The 15,891-nt window shown below is 36.3% G+C and overlaps 1 protein-coding gene across 1 annotated transcript in view; it reads left to right on the top strand.

Annotated features, from left to right (window-relative positions):
- LOC117167111 (adhesion G protein-coupled receptor A3) overlaps window positions 1–15,065 on the top strand; it is a 51,611-nt gene extending 36,546 nt beyond the window's left edge. The window contains exons 13-15 of the mRNA XM_033351767.1: window positions 6,872–7,664; window positions 7,792–8,437; window positions 12,270–15,065. Coding sequence (XP_033207658.1) covers window positions 6,872–7,664; window positions 7,792–8,437; window positions 12,270–13,174 — 2,344 coding nt within the window. The 3' untranslated portion in view covers window positions 13,175–15,065. The remainder of the gene's footprint in view (window positions 1–6,871; window positions 7,665–7,791; window positions 8,438–12,269) is intronic.
- Window positions 15,066–15,891: the final 826 nt, after the last annotated feature.

Here is a 15,891-nt window from a genome sequence, read left to right as displayed (position 1 = left end):
TCCCTTGCTAGGCTAGTGTTCACCGCATGGGCCACCGAGACTCTTCCAGAGTGCGAGGCGGGAATCGAACCCGAAAGCCGAAGGAGTGGGTCCAAAGCCTACTTTAAACGTTTGCGGGTCGCTGAGAATCTCGTTTAGAAGCAGAACTTTCTCCGAAATAATAAATCCAGATACTTTGTCGATCACGCGGATGAAGCCGTCAGAGCCAACTATATCCAGAAACAAATTACTATTTTTACCAAAAACCTGCGTGGCGTCAATTCTCTGAAGGGCTATAGAAAGGAGGGCTATTGAAGGGTTTCACCGTAATTTATTTCCTGAGTTTAACAAACCTCTTACGAAATTTTAGTTATTATGACCTTAAAAGTTCCATTCTACCTTATTAACCCATTAATCACTTTTTTTGTATTGTTTGAATTCTCGTAATATCTGTCAGTTGTTCAGTCACTCGTCTTCATGTTCCAAGCGGGATGTCGGCCTTTCGCACTTATTTATGTATATTTTTATTTGTTTTCTCTTTAAATTTATTTGTTTCAAATCATGTCTTTTCTCTCTATTGGACTTTTACTCTGACTTTCTCTTTGATTAATAACTTGTAACAAGCATGTCTTTTTCTTCTTTTTTCCTTATTGCCCTTCCGCTTTCTTTGCTACTCTCAATATTTATTGCTTGTGGTATAGATTTAAAATTGAAGAGCTCTTTACATGGTAAACAAGGAGTAGGTTTGATTCTGAATGAAAGGGCGAGGCAGCGTCTCGGAGATGATGATTTTGTATCTCTCAGACTGATGTAGGTTAGAATTAAAGTAGGAATCAGAAGATTATTTATCATATCGTGCTAAGTCCCAATTGATAATAATACGGGAGAAGTCAAAGACGTCTTCTGGGACACTTTAAAGTACACAATAAGTATCTGCGATCATGGTGAAAGAATAATCCTGCTGTCAGATATGAATAAATGGGTGGGCACCTAAAATCAAGATACAGATAGTGTCTGTATCAGCTGGTTTCCAACATTAAATCTAAATTAGAGATGTAGAAGAAAGAGAAGCAAGAAAACGAAACAAACGTAAATCAAAATTGAGAACTTACAGAAACCAGAAGTGCGATTAGATTTTCAGGGTAAAATAAACGAACCCATAGATAGGGCAACTTGGGAACCACTTATAAGCAACAAAGATAAAGAGAGCGCATGGACTATATTCCGGGATATCATTGTTAGATGCGCGATCGAAGTGTGTCGCACTGCGGTTGTAAAATACAAAACGACTTTGAAGGAAGCAAAAAGCTGACTTTTAAAAGTATGAAGGGAAATAAAAGTAAAGAGATTGTCTGCATGAGAAACAGTAAGAGTGAAATGCACCTCAACTGCGATATAGAACAAGACGCATTAGAAAACTCGATAGAGAAAGTTTGTGTCACTGAGGTTAGGGATACAATAAAGAACTTAAAAAACGGCAAGGCTGCTGCTGTAGACAGCATTAAAGCTGAAATGCTTAAACACGGTGGCGAGTACATACTATATAGACTGTGCGACTTGCTAAATTTATGTATCGAGATGGGAGATGTCCCAGATGATTGGAAAAAGCGATTATCGTACCAATACACAAAAGAAAAAGAGATAAAAGCAACTGCAATAACCACAGAGGGATTAGCTTATTAAGTACCGTAAGTAAAATATACTTGAAAATACATATTCGGAGGGTAATGAAAATAAAAAAAAATAAAAAGATTTGGGAAGTCCAAATTGGGTTTATGCCAGGAAGATCATAAAGCTATAAAAACAATATGTACGGGTAGCAAAGCGAGTGTAAGGGTAAATGGAAAACTTAGTGACTGTTTCGATATTATGCAAGTTGTTAGACAATGTTGCGTTATGTCCTCATGGTTATATATATTATTCATGGGCAAAGTCTAAGAATCGCACCCTTCGACGAAGAAGGTGTAGATCTCAAAACACTAGGGGTACGTGAGCTAGCTTTCGCAGATGATAAGGTAGTTATTGCAGACTCAATCGAAGACTTGCAGGTAATGTTGTACAAACTGAATAGGAGGATGAAGAGCATGGGCCTCAACATTATAGTAAGTGAAACAAAAACTATGGTTTTCTAATGACAGAATGATAAAACGGTATATTATTCACTAGGGACGGAAAGATAGATGGTAAGAAGGTTATCGGTAGAGCAGAGCCCATTATCATAAGTAAAAAATTATCAAATAGAGCTAAAATGGCATTACATACTTCTATATTTGTACCGACTGTGCTAGACGGTAGCGAGACATGGACCTATCAAGAAAAGGATAAAAGTAAAATTAACGCGATTGACGTGAGAACCCTATGCATAATTCGCGCAAAAACTCTGATGGACAAAGTGAGTAACGAGGTAATTCTCCAAGAATGTGGTTCAGAAGGAACACTAGTGGACACATGGGAAAGAAATCGGTTAGATGGTTCGGGCATGTGTTGTGATAATTTTAGATAAACGACTAATGAAACAAGTGTATCAAGGTAAATTCAATGGCAGCATACCCGGAGGCAGACCGCGGAAAGAATGATTAGAATTTATGAATGAGACCCTAGTTAGAAGAGACATAAGAAGCCACAGAAACAAGAGAGTTTGCATGAAAAAATGCATGGACGTGAAGAAAGCTAGAGAAGTATATCAGGACAGAAAAGTATGGCGACAAAAAGTGAATAAAAAGAGTGTCAGTCGAGTAATTGGCACCTGGCACAAACGACCTTTGATACTAATGGACCCACCAAGTGGTGTAACTCACATGTCGACTTTGTGGGGCTCTTTACTTGGGGTGATTGCTATAGAGATTGATCAGCAACCTGGGTCGGAACAGTGTTGCGGAACGAACGTATTATTTAAATAACTAATATGAGAATTCTAGATCAATCTAAACATTCCGTAACCCCTTTCTCACACTACACTATTCCCAGCCGACTAAGTCACGCCTATCCTAAAAGGGAAATGGCTTAATGGTTAAAAAAGTCGTTTTAATTCGATTAAAAAAAAATTGCATTTGATTAATTTAATTCAAGGTGAACATGAATAAATGTAATTTAAAAAAATGTTTAATTTATTTAAAGTATTAAACTGAATAGGAGAGGCAAGTTAATTTACAAACGAAAAGGCAAAGTAATATCAAAAGTAAAATGGAAGCTTTATTGCTTATGTTATTTACATTGGAAGTTCGCGTCTTATTGTAGACGGTTGGGTATTGTGAGTTTGGAGCTTGAGATGTAGCTAATCACGAGTGTGATGGGTGGTCCAGTTGTGCGGACGGTGATGGAGACGATGTGCCAGTGGGGAGGAATCCAGGGGGTGAGGGTCCTCCGCCAGGGAGATGTGGCTTGGGCCGAAGCCCGGCGAGATCTCACTCCTTGGAAAGAAAAAAGGAGTGAAGATGAGAGGGCCCCAATCATCGCCCCATCTTGTGAGATACAATGCACGCGAATCCCCACTCACGTGCATTGGATCTTACTCAATCGCCATCGTTAATTATATGTGGGAAAAAGCCCGCAAGCGAGAAAAAGTTACGAAATCTTATCATTTATTTTATGAAAGAAAAGTACAATAAAGTAGGGAAGAAGAGTGGGAAGGAAGTAGAGGGGTCGAAAATGAAAGTTTCTCGTTGACTTATTTCATAGGAAAGTCTTTTGGCAATGCGTGTTTGCGAAGTGGATCAAAATTATATTTCTCTCTGAGATGTATGGTGATGTATGGAGATGTATGGACTCAGATGTATGGCCATTAAAATTCTTTTTGAAGGGCAGATAGGTATATCTAGGGGATTTTGTGATACGTCTGAGGAATTTATTTTTTATGATCTGAATGTGGTTGATGTTGCTTTTTGATGCACGTTCCCTAATTGTACATGCATAAGTTATAATTTGGTGGAATAAACATTTTCTAAATTAGGATTCCATATTCAAGTTTTAGGCTAAAGTGTCTGTTAATAATAGGATTTAATCGCGAGATAACCCCAAGAGCTTTCCCTTTAGTTTCCTAGATATGCTGCTTCCAGTTAAGACGCTTTTGTAGTTTACCCCCGAAGTATTTCACGGATGTTTTCCATTCTATTGGTTGATTAAACATTTTATGCGGGTACCTATTTCAGCTGGCCTACTGACTGAGAAAAGAATTGATTCAGGCTTTGCTGTATTTATTTTTATTCTCCAGAGTTTAGCCGATGTCTTAATGACTTCAAGAGCTTTGTTAATTAATTTTAAGATTTTTGGAACTGACCAGAAGAAAGTGAATACCGCAGTGTCGTCTGCATATAATCAAGATTGAAACCTTGGGGACCTCAGGAATGTCGTTTACGTAGATAATGAAGAATACTGGTCCTAAAATTCTACCTTGGGAAACACCCGATCGCATAGGTTATCTTTTGAAAGGGTCTGGCCCATTTTGAATGAGAATTTTCTGTTGAAAAGATAAGAGCGTATTAAATAGATAAGCACTCTTGGAAAGTTTTAATTTATTAGTTTTCTGAGCAGGCCTACATGCCAGGCACTATCAAAAGCTTTTTCTACATCAAGGGAAACAGTTCCAGTTTGCTTTCTTTGATTGATTTTTATTTTAATGGCTTCAGTGAGCTTGAACATCATGTGCTACGTAGAGTATCCTTTTCTAAAACCATATTGTTGCGATTTAAGGATCCTGTTTTCCTCGAGGTGATAGTTTAGCCTTTTTTTCTGAAAAACTAAAATGCAAGCTGTTTCCAAAGATTCAGGAAATTAATTTAGTTGAATACGGGCATTGAAGATAAGGGCAAGGAGAGTTAGGAATGAGATAGGAAGCTTTTTGAGTACTAAATTTTGTTAATTATCCTTATGGGTTATTTTCTTGAAGTTATCAGTGATTGGGATTTTAAGAAAATTAGAAACCATTTTTTTGCATTTAGAGATGTGTTACGGGTCAGATGACTCATCATGTGGAGCAAAATTACTTTCATAATTTGCTGCTAAACGATTTGCTTGCCAATAAGATATATAGAAGGATTTTTAATTTGAAGCTTACCGACTTCTTTATTCCAATTTTTACATCTGTGATCCTACAACAAGACTGGTCGAGCGAGACTAGGGCATATGACTTAACGTGTTGGTATTATTTCTATAAATTTTATAGCCGCGAATTTGAAGTGTTGTGGATTCGCGTAGCAGAGTTTCGCTAAGCATGCATATAGTGATGTTCTTTGGTGGATTTAGGTAGCTAATTAGAATCTTTTCTTTGTGATACTCTGAGAGATCCAGAAAATTATTTTTAGATTGTTGTTATTAAACGCAGGAATTTTCAATAGCAAGTGATAGAATATCATTTATAATCTCAGCAGTTGAGGTAATAGCTTCGGCCATGTTCATTTTACCCCCCATTATGTCATTGGCTAAGGTTGTGACTCCTTTTATAAGGTTGATTAAGTTGGCTTTCATGCTTTGTGTGGTTGCATTGTGAATAAATACCACTATTGGGGTTTGTTTGATTTTGTGGCGCCGGACTTTTAGAGGTCGTAGGCTTTGTAATTTGAGGGTTGTTATCGTTTTGTTGGTTGTCGTTTAATTTGGGGTTCACTCTCGCGTGATTTAGGTTTAGATAATCCTGAGGTTACCATTGTTTAGAACAACCTGAGATGCGGGTAGGTTGCTTTTAGGTGTTTTTTTGTTGTTGATATTTTTAGTTTGCTTTATTTTATTGGTTTTTTAGAAGCTTTCTCAAAGGCATAGCATTCTCTATAGTTTGCTAGATGATTTTCAGCACAGTTAGTGCAAGTGGCCGCAGCCTGGCATCTTTTTTGCAGCTGGCGCTGCTATGCGAAGCCTCACAATTGACACAGCGTGGGGTAGCATGGCGCCTATCAGAAACATGATGAAATCTCTAGCAATTGAATCACTGAGAAGCTTTTTTAGACTCAATATACTGCTCCACTTTTACTTTGATAAAAGCAAGCGACTGTAGTTTCAACAAATCTCTTGAAAAGCAAGCGACTTAGTTTCAACAAATCTCTTGCTTGTGGTGTGTTAGGTACAGTTACCAAAATAATGGGCATAGGTTTTTTATTTTGTCGGTTTCTCATGCGAGAGACCGAAGTAATTGTATATCCTTCTTCCTTGAGTTCAGCCTGGTACTGAATCATCAGGGAAAGAGATGGGAATTTTTCTAATTACTAGTTTAATAGGGGGTAAATTATATTTTTATATAAGTAATACTAGAAACCTTCCTTCTGTAGATTGTTGATAGTAGCGTGGTAGTTCTCTATGTAGGAAACGAAAACAGAATATATGTCTGACCTAATGTTATAGACTATGGGTTCGTATATAATAGCATTTTTTAAAATATTGTAAGCACTGAGCAGGGGTGGTTTTCTTAGTCTTCCATGACAATAATAGCAGGTATTTTTCCTTGTGCAGCAGATGTCCTTGCTGTATTCGTATTTATAGGTTGAGGTTTGTCGGTGGCTGTGGTTCTATTGGATAGTAGTTTGCTACCACTGAGGTTCTTGACGTTTTACTGCTTCCATTGAGGAAGGTGGTCATATCATGGTCACTGCAGGTACTGGCAGAGGCATCATCGGCCTGCGACGCAGACGGGTGGGGGATTAGAAGCTAGAATCGTTTCGTCGATGTCACGTTGATTCACCGAAAGAAAGATGAATTTTTATATTAACTAAATATAATTTATGATTATAAATACACTCAGCGGACATCAAATCGACCTAAAATTGGTCAGGGAAAAGTCGGGGAATTCTGAAAATGAATTTTTGCTGCCAGTTCAGTAGTAAATACATCAACTAAATTTTTTAGTACACTTTTGGTTTATAAAAAACATAGTATCTTCTGTTAATCTAAATTTTCATTGTTACAGCCATATGTACAAACGTCTCTCAAAATCTGTCGTCGAAAACTTGCCTGAAGATGAATTGCATGAGCCAGCAATTCGCAAGCCCTTACTTGGACTTTATCTTGCCGGTTGGGGTATCGCATTAATAATTTGTGGTATATCCGGTGCAATCAACCTACGCGAATACGCTTCCTATTCTCACTGCTTTTTAACGTCGGCACCTTCTTTGGCTGCTCTTTTTATGCCGGCGGTCCTTCTTTTCATCTACTTGATCATTCTCTACATGCTCATCAGATGCACTATTAGAAATAGTGACTTGAATGGTCAACTATCTGAAGGAACTCAAGCGACTGAGAATATGGATTTAGAATTGTTAGAACCAAATGCAAATGCAACTCCTGATGGAGCAAGTTTGCACAGTTCTCAAACGGTCGCATCCGAAGTTGAGGATGTGGAGCATTCTCAAATAACACAACTGAAGGGGCAAATTATTATCATGGTTTTGTACCTCACTACTTGGACCTTTGCTGCTTTGACTACTGCCAACTTACTAAAAACGTACATTTCTTACAAAGAAACATTGTTTGCCGTTTTATACGCAATTTCCGCAAGTTCATTGGGAATTTTTATACTCTTCTTTTATGGAATTGCCCGAAATGATGTACGATCACAATGGTTGTTGATGCGGTGCTGGTTGAAGAAACGAAAGCACAGATGCTGCAGACCACGCGGCGTTTCTGATACTGTGTCGCCATTGCCTACCCAACCGCTAACTTCGAATCTCCCGGTTCCATTTTCTAATTCACAAGCTACTCAGGTTCGTATTAAAATGATTCCTAACAGATTTTGTATTACATATTTTGAGAACGCCCTCTCATGTAAGTTTAAAGCAGCTAAGCCTAAACCCATTAGAGATAATAAATATATCGTATTTCATTCCCTAGGTAACATCGGATACGACTTCAGTTAGTTCATCAAGACACACTAATAAATCGCAAACTAGTTACAATATAGCCAAACTTACAGATTTAGGAGTTGCAGCGACAGTTAATCCATCTGAAATGAGTAACGTAAAACTGATAATGATGCATCGACAGCAATACAGGTCTAATAATTCAGTAACGACATACAATACTGAATCTGTGCCTGCTTGTGTGGAAATGTTCTACAATCCACATCAAAGTGGGGTAGCCCGAAAGTTTTTCAAAAGGCAACGCAAGCATACAAAAAATAATAATCTTGGACCAAGGAAACAGGGCGACGGTGGAATTACAAGCGATGGAGGTAGTTGTATCTCTATTCCTAGACGAGCAGTTAACTTAGAAAACGATATTGGAAGGAGTATTCTCAGTGGTGGAACCAAAGTTAATAATACGAATATTCACGTTGAGCTAAATCCTGTGAATGACTTGAAAAACGTGAACATTCTCTCAGACAGTGGAGGTAGTATGTCAGAAGAGAGGAATCTGCCTTTGCGTTTCGTGATTGGACAAGAGAGTAACGTTAGAAACACAAAGAAGGTCAACAATGATTCTGCTCATCACGATCTGCAGGATTCGATACATTATCGTATGCCATCTTCTACAAGAGGTTGGTATCTTTTTTGAAATAATATTTGATTAAATAAGTATGCATATAGTATTGCCCACATGGAATGAAGTTTCGGACGGCATTGCGCTCTTTGTTTGAGATGTCTGCTATCTTATTTTAGGAGCTCTGCTACTCCCACTGTGGGGTGAACGAAGGGCCAAACTTCTCTGCATGAACATCTGATACTGCGTTCGCCCCTCTTATAAGACAGCAGCCCACATGGAATGTAGTTTCGGAGGGCATTGCGCCCTTTGTTTGAGACGTCTGCTGTCTTATTTTAGGAGCTCTGCTGCTCCCACTGTGGGGTGAACGAAGGGCCAAACTTCTCTGCATGAAAATCTGATGCTGCGTTCACCCCGCGTATGAGACAGCAGCCAACTTAGCAGTTGGAGAGCCGTCGTACCTTAAACGAAGGCTCGCTTCGACTCTCCGTTTAATTCATCAATCAAACGCATAAGTACCGCAGCTCTCCCAAATTTTTTTCCATTCGTTTAAAATTTGAGCAGCTATTCTTACATAGTCTACTTTTGGTCTGTAATATTATCTTAGCTACTATAGATACGAATGCTACAGATAGTACAAGTAGCTTATTACAGCGCCGATACCTGAATCTAGTTAATTTAATCCTCACAACGAATAAAAGAAGAGTTCGTCACTCACGCGTAGGCTAGACGAACAATCGCTCTCAAAAATATTGTTACAAAAATTAAAAAATTATATTTCCACTGATGAAAATCCCCCCGAATCACTGATATTAACTTATTCAGGAGGAAGCCTGAGGAATCTACGCGAAAGAAACCCGATACCGATTTCGTGCAAGAGCTCCTTGCAACTATTATAAAAGAATCTTGGTTAACCAGAATTTGGACAGCAATTTAACACTCCCTAGTACGAGCCAAAGTTCTTGACCAGGGAGGTTCTTTCGCTTCTACCAGGCACATCTGAGCGGGAGTGAAGCTCATTCATCACAATACAAACCGGGAAGAAAAAATGAAAGCTCAATGAATGAAGGGTCATTTTAAAAGCCAAAATGTTGTACGTTAATGATCCTAAATCGAATATGCCAACAAAATTTGTATGGCTTACATACCAGAAAATATGATATAATCTAATGAAATTTGACAGCCTTTAACGATAGTGAACTTTTGATCATAATTTTTTACTGACAAAATAATAGGTAAAATCTAAAAAAATTTTGAACGAATTTCCGTTGAAAAACTTGAAGAATAAAACAAATTGTTCGTTTTTTGTATATAAATATGCAACTGTACTATTTTCAGTTCTAATGAAGATAGTTAAAAGATTTAAATTAGAGGTGGCTAGCTAAAGTGCCTGCAATTATTTACAGTTTAAAAGAACTATGTGCTTCTATTCTCTTCGTGTAAATTGCGATTATTGAAGACAGTTTTTTTGTTATATTGGAAAGCAAGTGTAAGAAGCCAGCGTGGTACCTTTTTTATGCGATCGTCCTCGTCTTTCCTCAGCATGTGCCTTCAAAGTTTTGCTGAGTAAAGATTAGGATGATCCCATGAAAAAAGGGACCCCGCTGGCTTCTTACACTTGCATTCCAATATAAAAAAACGGTCTTTAAATATCGCAGTTTGCCTGTAGAGAATAAGAAGCAAATGCTTCTTTCAAATTGTAAATAATTACAAGTATTTTAACTAACTACCTCTAATTTAAATCACTTCATAATCTTCATTGGAACTGAAGATACTACAGTTGCATATTCATGTAAAAAAACGAGCAATGTGTTATATTCTGCAAATTTTTCAATGACACGTTGTTACGAAATATTTAAAGTACAACCATGAATTTTTTCAGATTTTTCCTATTATTTTTTCAATAAAAAACTATGCTCCAGAGTTCACTCTCTTCAAAATCTGTCAAATTTCATTAGTTTTTTTTTTCGTATTCTCGGGTCTGTCATCTATAAGATTCTTTTGGGGATATTTCTTTTAGGCTCATTAAGGTATAACGTTTTGACCTTCACAATTATCCTTCATTCATGGAGCTACCATTTTTTCTTCACTTACTTTTTTAAAGTCAAAGTCAGAGGACTCGAATTTTCGCAATGATAGTAAATGCATGGTTCTTCTAGTCACTATCTTTAAGTTCACATAGGTATATTAAGACAAAACAAACACTCTGCACTAGTTATTAGTATTTTTTGTTTGCAAGTGTATTTTTATATGTGTACATTTTAAACGCGATGAACCATTGTTTGGCAGGCTGATCATTGTGCCTATTACTTTAAATTAAATCACAATGTAAAAAAAAGTTGTTGAAAATTACCGCATTAATAAGTGGTCATAAAAATACCAGTGATTACGTGGAAATTTTACTGCAACCGTTGAAAATTAATGTGATACTTTAAAATCACATGTAGACGCGAAAATTCCAGTAACGTCATTTTTAGACAGTGGAATTTTAGTTTCCTCCTGTAAAATTCAACTGTCAATGTAAAATTAAATTTCTTCTGCAGTGGAATTCCAAAATTCTGGTAAAATTTCCATCGTTCTACTTTTTTACACTTTCCATATGAATTAGATTACAGTACATTTTCTGATTTTAAATAAGCAGGGTAAAAGTGCATGATAATATCGGTTATAATATGGTTGAAATTTATCACGTTAATCACTGGCATTTTAATGTCCACTGATTTCAGTATTAATACTACAATTTTACGGTCAAATTGATACAAATATTGTGAAATTGCACTGTTAATCGTTGCAAGTTCACAATAAACTTGTAAAATTACCGCATGAATCATAGTAAAACCTTTACAAACCAACTAGCAATTGACAACCACTGTTTTCACGGTGCATATTTGTCCCCAATTCTTCATAACTCTAGAAATAGATTTTTATTAGTGCTCTGACTTTGTAACACGAGTACTCGGGCGGGTACCCGAGAGCACGAGTATTACTCGAGTACCAGGGTAATCACCTACAATAGCTTACCCAGGCAGTCGGATTATACCCGGTTATCCGAAAAAGTCTCGGGTATTAGGAATATAGTAAAAAAAAGTAACATGACCAATATGCCAGATAATTCTTCATAAAATTCGGCAGGCTGTCGTCTCAATGGTCAAGTTATATATGGAGTTATTTTGTAATAAAGTGATATTTTTGGCGAAATATTCTCGTGCGAAAACACGTCATCACTAAGCCACGACTTATTACACAAATACAATTAAGCGCCCAAAGCAACGAATTCAAATTCAAAGTAACTTACTGCTTATAACCTATTAAGAAACTTCACAAATTGAAGAATTGAAAAGGTTTCTTATGGCCCGTCCTTATTTCTTCTTCGTCTTGCACTATTTAGTAATTTTTTCTTTGAATCCTCAAGTAAGGTTTATGAAACTAATGCGCATGTATTTTTTGTTTTCTTTTTGTTTACAATTTATTTCGAATCAGAAATCTTTGAAATTCAAAAAAGTAAATCGAATATCCGGATACCCGGGTATCCGACTTTTCGGTTATTGCCCGGGTACTCTTGTACCCAAGTAATTACTGTTATCTCGCGTACCCGGGTCCCCGAGTAAATATACACCTACCCGCCATGAAGTCCTAGCCCTAGTTTTTATAAAAACTATCACAACTTTAGTGGTTGACAACTTGCGAATTCATACAAAATTTAAGTTAGCAGGTAGTTTTTCGTCTTTTAATTCCTAGTCTGAAATTGCTTATAGGTATTGTGGCTTGGGATTTCGTTTCTAAGGATAATTTATTTTTCAAGAAAAATGAATCAATTAGGTTATATATAAAAACTTTTTCAAAGATTTTGAACCGTGCGAATACTAAACTTTCTTTATTTTTCGAAACAGATTCGCATCACATGACCCAGGAAAATCAAAATGCGGTATCTATTAGTCCATACGAATCGGACACAGGATCCAAAACAGATGAAAAAAAGCAACTGCGCAACGCCTCCCAACAGTGCAGTTTAGAGTGTAGCTCAGATGTGGATTCGATGGTCCAAATAGTTAGTGAAAAAAGCGAGCAAAACTTTTCAGAAATTGATGATATGCTAGAAAGACCAAGAAAAAAGAAAGGCAGGTGCTCAAGTTTCGTCGATACAAGTAATATCGACGATCATCGAAGATCCTCCTTAAAGAAATCAAGTTATTTTTGCAGTATGTATACCTTACCTACAGACTGTACGAATTCTTTAAAAAGCAGAAGCTGTCGCAATTCCATACGTGACGCAATGTCTTTTGCAAGCTCAAAAAATTGCGAATACTCTAAATCCTCTTACGTTGATTCCTTCTCCTCAAACTCGCACATACAAGAAAAAACAACCGACGGGTCTCGGGAATCAATGGGTTCACCATTCGTACAGGAAGCTTATAAATCTATCAGCGAAAATGACTTGGTCCGGAGAGGACCGATCTGTGATTTATTAAATAGCAAAGACTGTCCTCTGATCTCTTGCGCAGAACAGCGCGATCTGGAAGAACTGCAGTTATCGAATTTCGAAAGGAATGACGAAATTCCACGTAAAATCGGGAAGAACTTTTATTCCCTAAGTGACCTAGAGCAAACAAAAGGCTCGATTGATGTTATTCAAAGATATCAAGACATTAACGCCAGTATAGGTGTTGATTATGAGGATACCAACTTCAGTAGCAAGCAGAATTACTCTGACGATGACGTCGCAGCCTTAGACGATTGTCTCACTCAGGATTCCTTGTTTGATTTATCAAATGTAAAGAAGGAAACCAGTGTTTGAACTGGATTGTGGGGAAGTAACTCGTTAAAAGTAACGAAGTTACTAAAGAATGTACTACCGGAGTAACTTTTGTGGTTATAGTTACAATAGGGTCGTTAAAAAGAAAAACATTTTTTTTTTAAATTTTAATTTAAAATATAGAAATATAGAACCATTTTTTCTATAAGGAAATGAGTTTTGTGAAGTATATCCTTTTATTCATTCGAAAATCTGTATATATTTTTAAAAATGCGAATAGTCACTGCTTAGCAGAATCCCCATACCAATAAATCTGTCAACTGTTTCGACTTTTTTTATTTGAAGAAGTTGTAACCAGTATTCAACCTCGAAATTGAATTGCCGCGTTTTACTTCAGGAATACTAGAATTACATATGTTTAAGATAATTAGAGGTTATTCTTGTTTTGAATCAAATTTGTATTCGGAGCGAACAATGTGCTCAATTAAAATACTTTTGGTGTAAAACGCATTATTTTGGATTCTAATCCGAGCATTCGAAAAAATGGTTTTACAAAAAAAAAATATTGAAATTAGACAATTTTTCACTCCAAATACATATTTGATTCAACCTGGTTTAAAGACCTTTAATATTCGACTCAAGGTTAGTGTAAAATTTAAAATATTACTATTTTATTTTTTATTTTTTTCCGAAATAAATTACTTGAACATTTTCTCTTATCATTGTAAAGATTAGGTAACTTATTATTAAAAATTTTGATTGTTGCAAATCATACAACGACCCTATTGAAACTATGTAAGTTTCATCTGACTTGGTTTAAATTTGTCAGGTACCAGTAATTTTACTTTTACTTTTTTTGAGTAACTTCCCTAACCCTGTTGAAGTGGCAAAACATATCTTTATGGTATTTTTATGGCGGCACTCTACTACTAGTCGGATTAAAAAGTATCCAAATTCGTAATTTATAAGTGTTTAGACGATTATTTTTAGAATCTCGAATTTTATTTGATAAAAACTATTCAATGAAAATCATAGATTTATATAATGCTGTTTCATGAATGTCAGAAAATTATATTGAAATTATATTGAAAAGTCCAACAAATTTTTTACAGGGCTAAGCAATATTTTTTCGTTTTATTGATAGGACGAATGTTAAGTATCTTCCATGAACGTGCCAAAATGACAGCAGTCTACTTCTGTCTGATGCCAAGATTATATGATACTGTAAAAGCTCTTTTACTCGTTACCTGTGAATAAGGAATGTCCTTTTGAGTTTACAAGATATTAAATCGATTCTTATTGAATTTAATAATCCTAAAGAAGTTTGAATAGAGAATGCATCTTTTCGAAGCGATCTAGAGAGCAATTATTTATTAATCAAATGATTACAAGACGTCCTATTTTCAAGCTCTATCTCTTTGTAGCACATGTGGGTGAGCTTTTCGCCATTATTTACATATTTTTTAATAATATGTGTATATATATTCGATATTAAGTGTATGTATTAGATATTGTATAATGCAAGGCGATAGTATGTTTTTTTAATTTCTTTCAAATAACCGAAATTGACTTTCTGATTTTGAGAATATAATGTTCAGTATTTACTTAAATCTAAAGAAAAACTTATTAGAGACAGTGGCGATTTAGTCGAACAAAATGAATGCACGTTTTGTAGTATTAAAATTCAATTACACAGCGTCTATACTTTCAGTGCATTCTGTATTACACATTGACTTTATTAGATATCACTTATAACATCTTTGAAGACTGATTCTTTTTTTTACATTTATACATTTTGCTGTGTGTCACGGTGATACAGTGCTGGCGGGAGCGCACTCAAGATTTCGGATACCAATTTTGTCACTGTATGTATATATAATCTTGCTGTAAATACTTTTTACTTTTGAAATAAACATTTGAGTTAATTGCTAAAAAAGATTATTTTTCCAGTTTCCTGTAAACACATAACAATTAAAATGTGTAATGCAAAGTTCTATATTTGATGAATCCTAAATACAACTTCACATTATCTGCACAGATCTTACAGGCATGCGTATGATTTATACATATATCGATTCTAAAATAAGTAAAAAACAGTTTAGTGATTGCGAATTTTAATATTAAAATTTTTATTTGTGTGGAAAGTGTGAAAATGGGTGGTTTTGTAAGTTGCGCGGCGCCTCCACTCAACTCGCGTATTTTACCTTAAGGCCCTTGGACGAAATCAGGTATCGCTCTGAAAGTTTGGGAAATGAAAGACGAGGTAATAAAGTCCACGTCTCTGCTTTCTTCCGGTGGAAATTTTGAGAAAAAAAATTTTTTGAAGAAAATACCAGTGAAAGTTTTCTTTCCCAACTTACGTCCACACGGAATGAGATATCGTGTTAAAAATTTGGCACGATGAATAGAAGGCATGCAAGAATATGTCTCTGGTCCTAAATAATTAGAATACTGAAAAAAGTTACTATTTTGGAGAAATACCAACCGTGCTGTCGTCAAACCCTGCAAGCATGGACATAGGAAACAAGGGACTAGGCATGCCATTGCGGGGGTGATGCAATAAGGGGGGAGGTCCGCCACCTTTTGATGCCCCGCGACAAACATAGCAGCGCCCACATGTTTATATTTTGATGCACAGTTTGTCGGCAAAAATTCTATTGCGCATAATCAAATGGCACATCGTAAGATGGCGGCTCTCCTACTCATGCAATTCTCCCCCCTCCCGTGGATTCAACCTCGCTCGCCAAGTTAGGATGGCA

The sequence above is a fragment of the Belonocnema kinseyi genome, chromosome 2 (genome assembly GCF_010883055.1).
Source record: "Belonocnema kinseyi isolate 2016_QV_RU_SX_M_011 chromosome 2, B_treatae_v1, whole genome shotgun sequence".
NCBI lineage: Eukaryota > Metazoa > Arthropoda > Insecta > Hymenoptera > Cynipidae > Belonocnema > Belonocnema kinseyi.
Note: the sequence above shows the minus strand (reverse complement) of the source record. Positions and strands in the feature narration are given on the sequence as shown.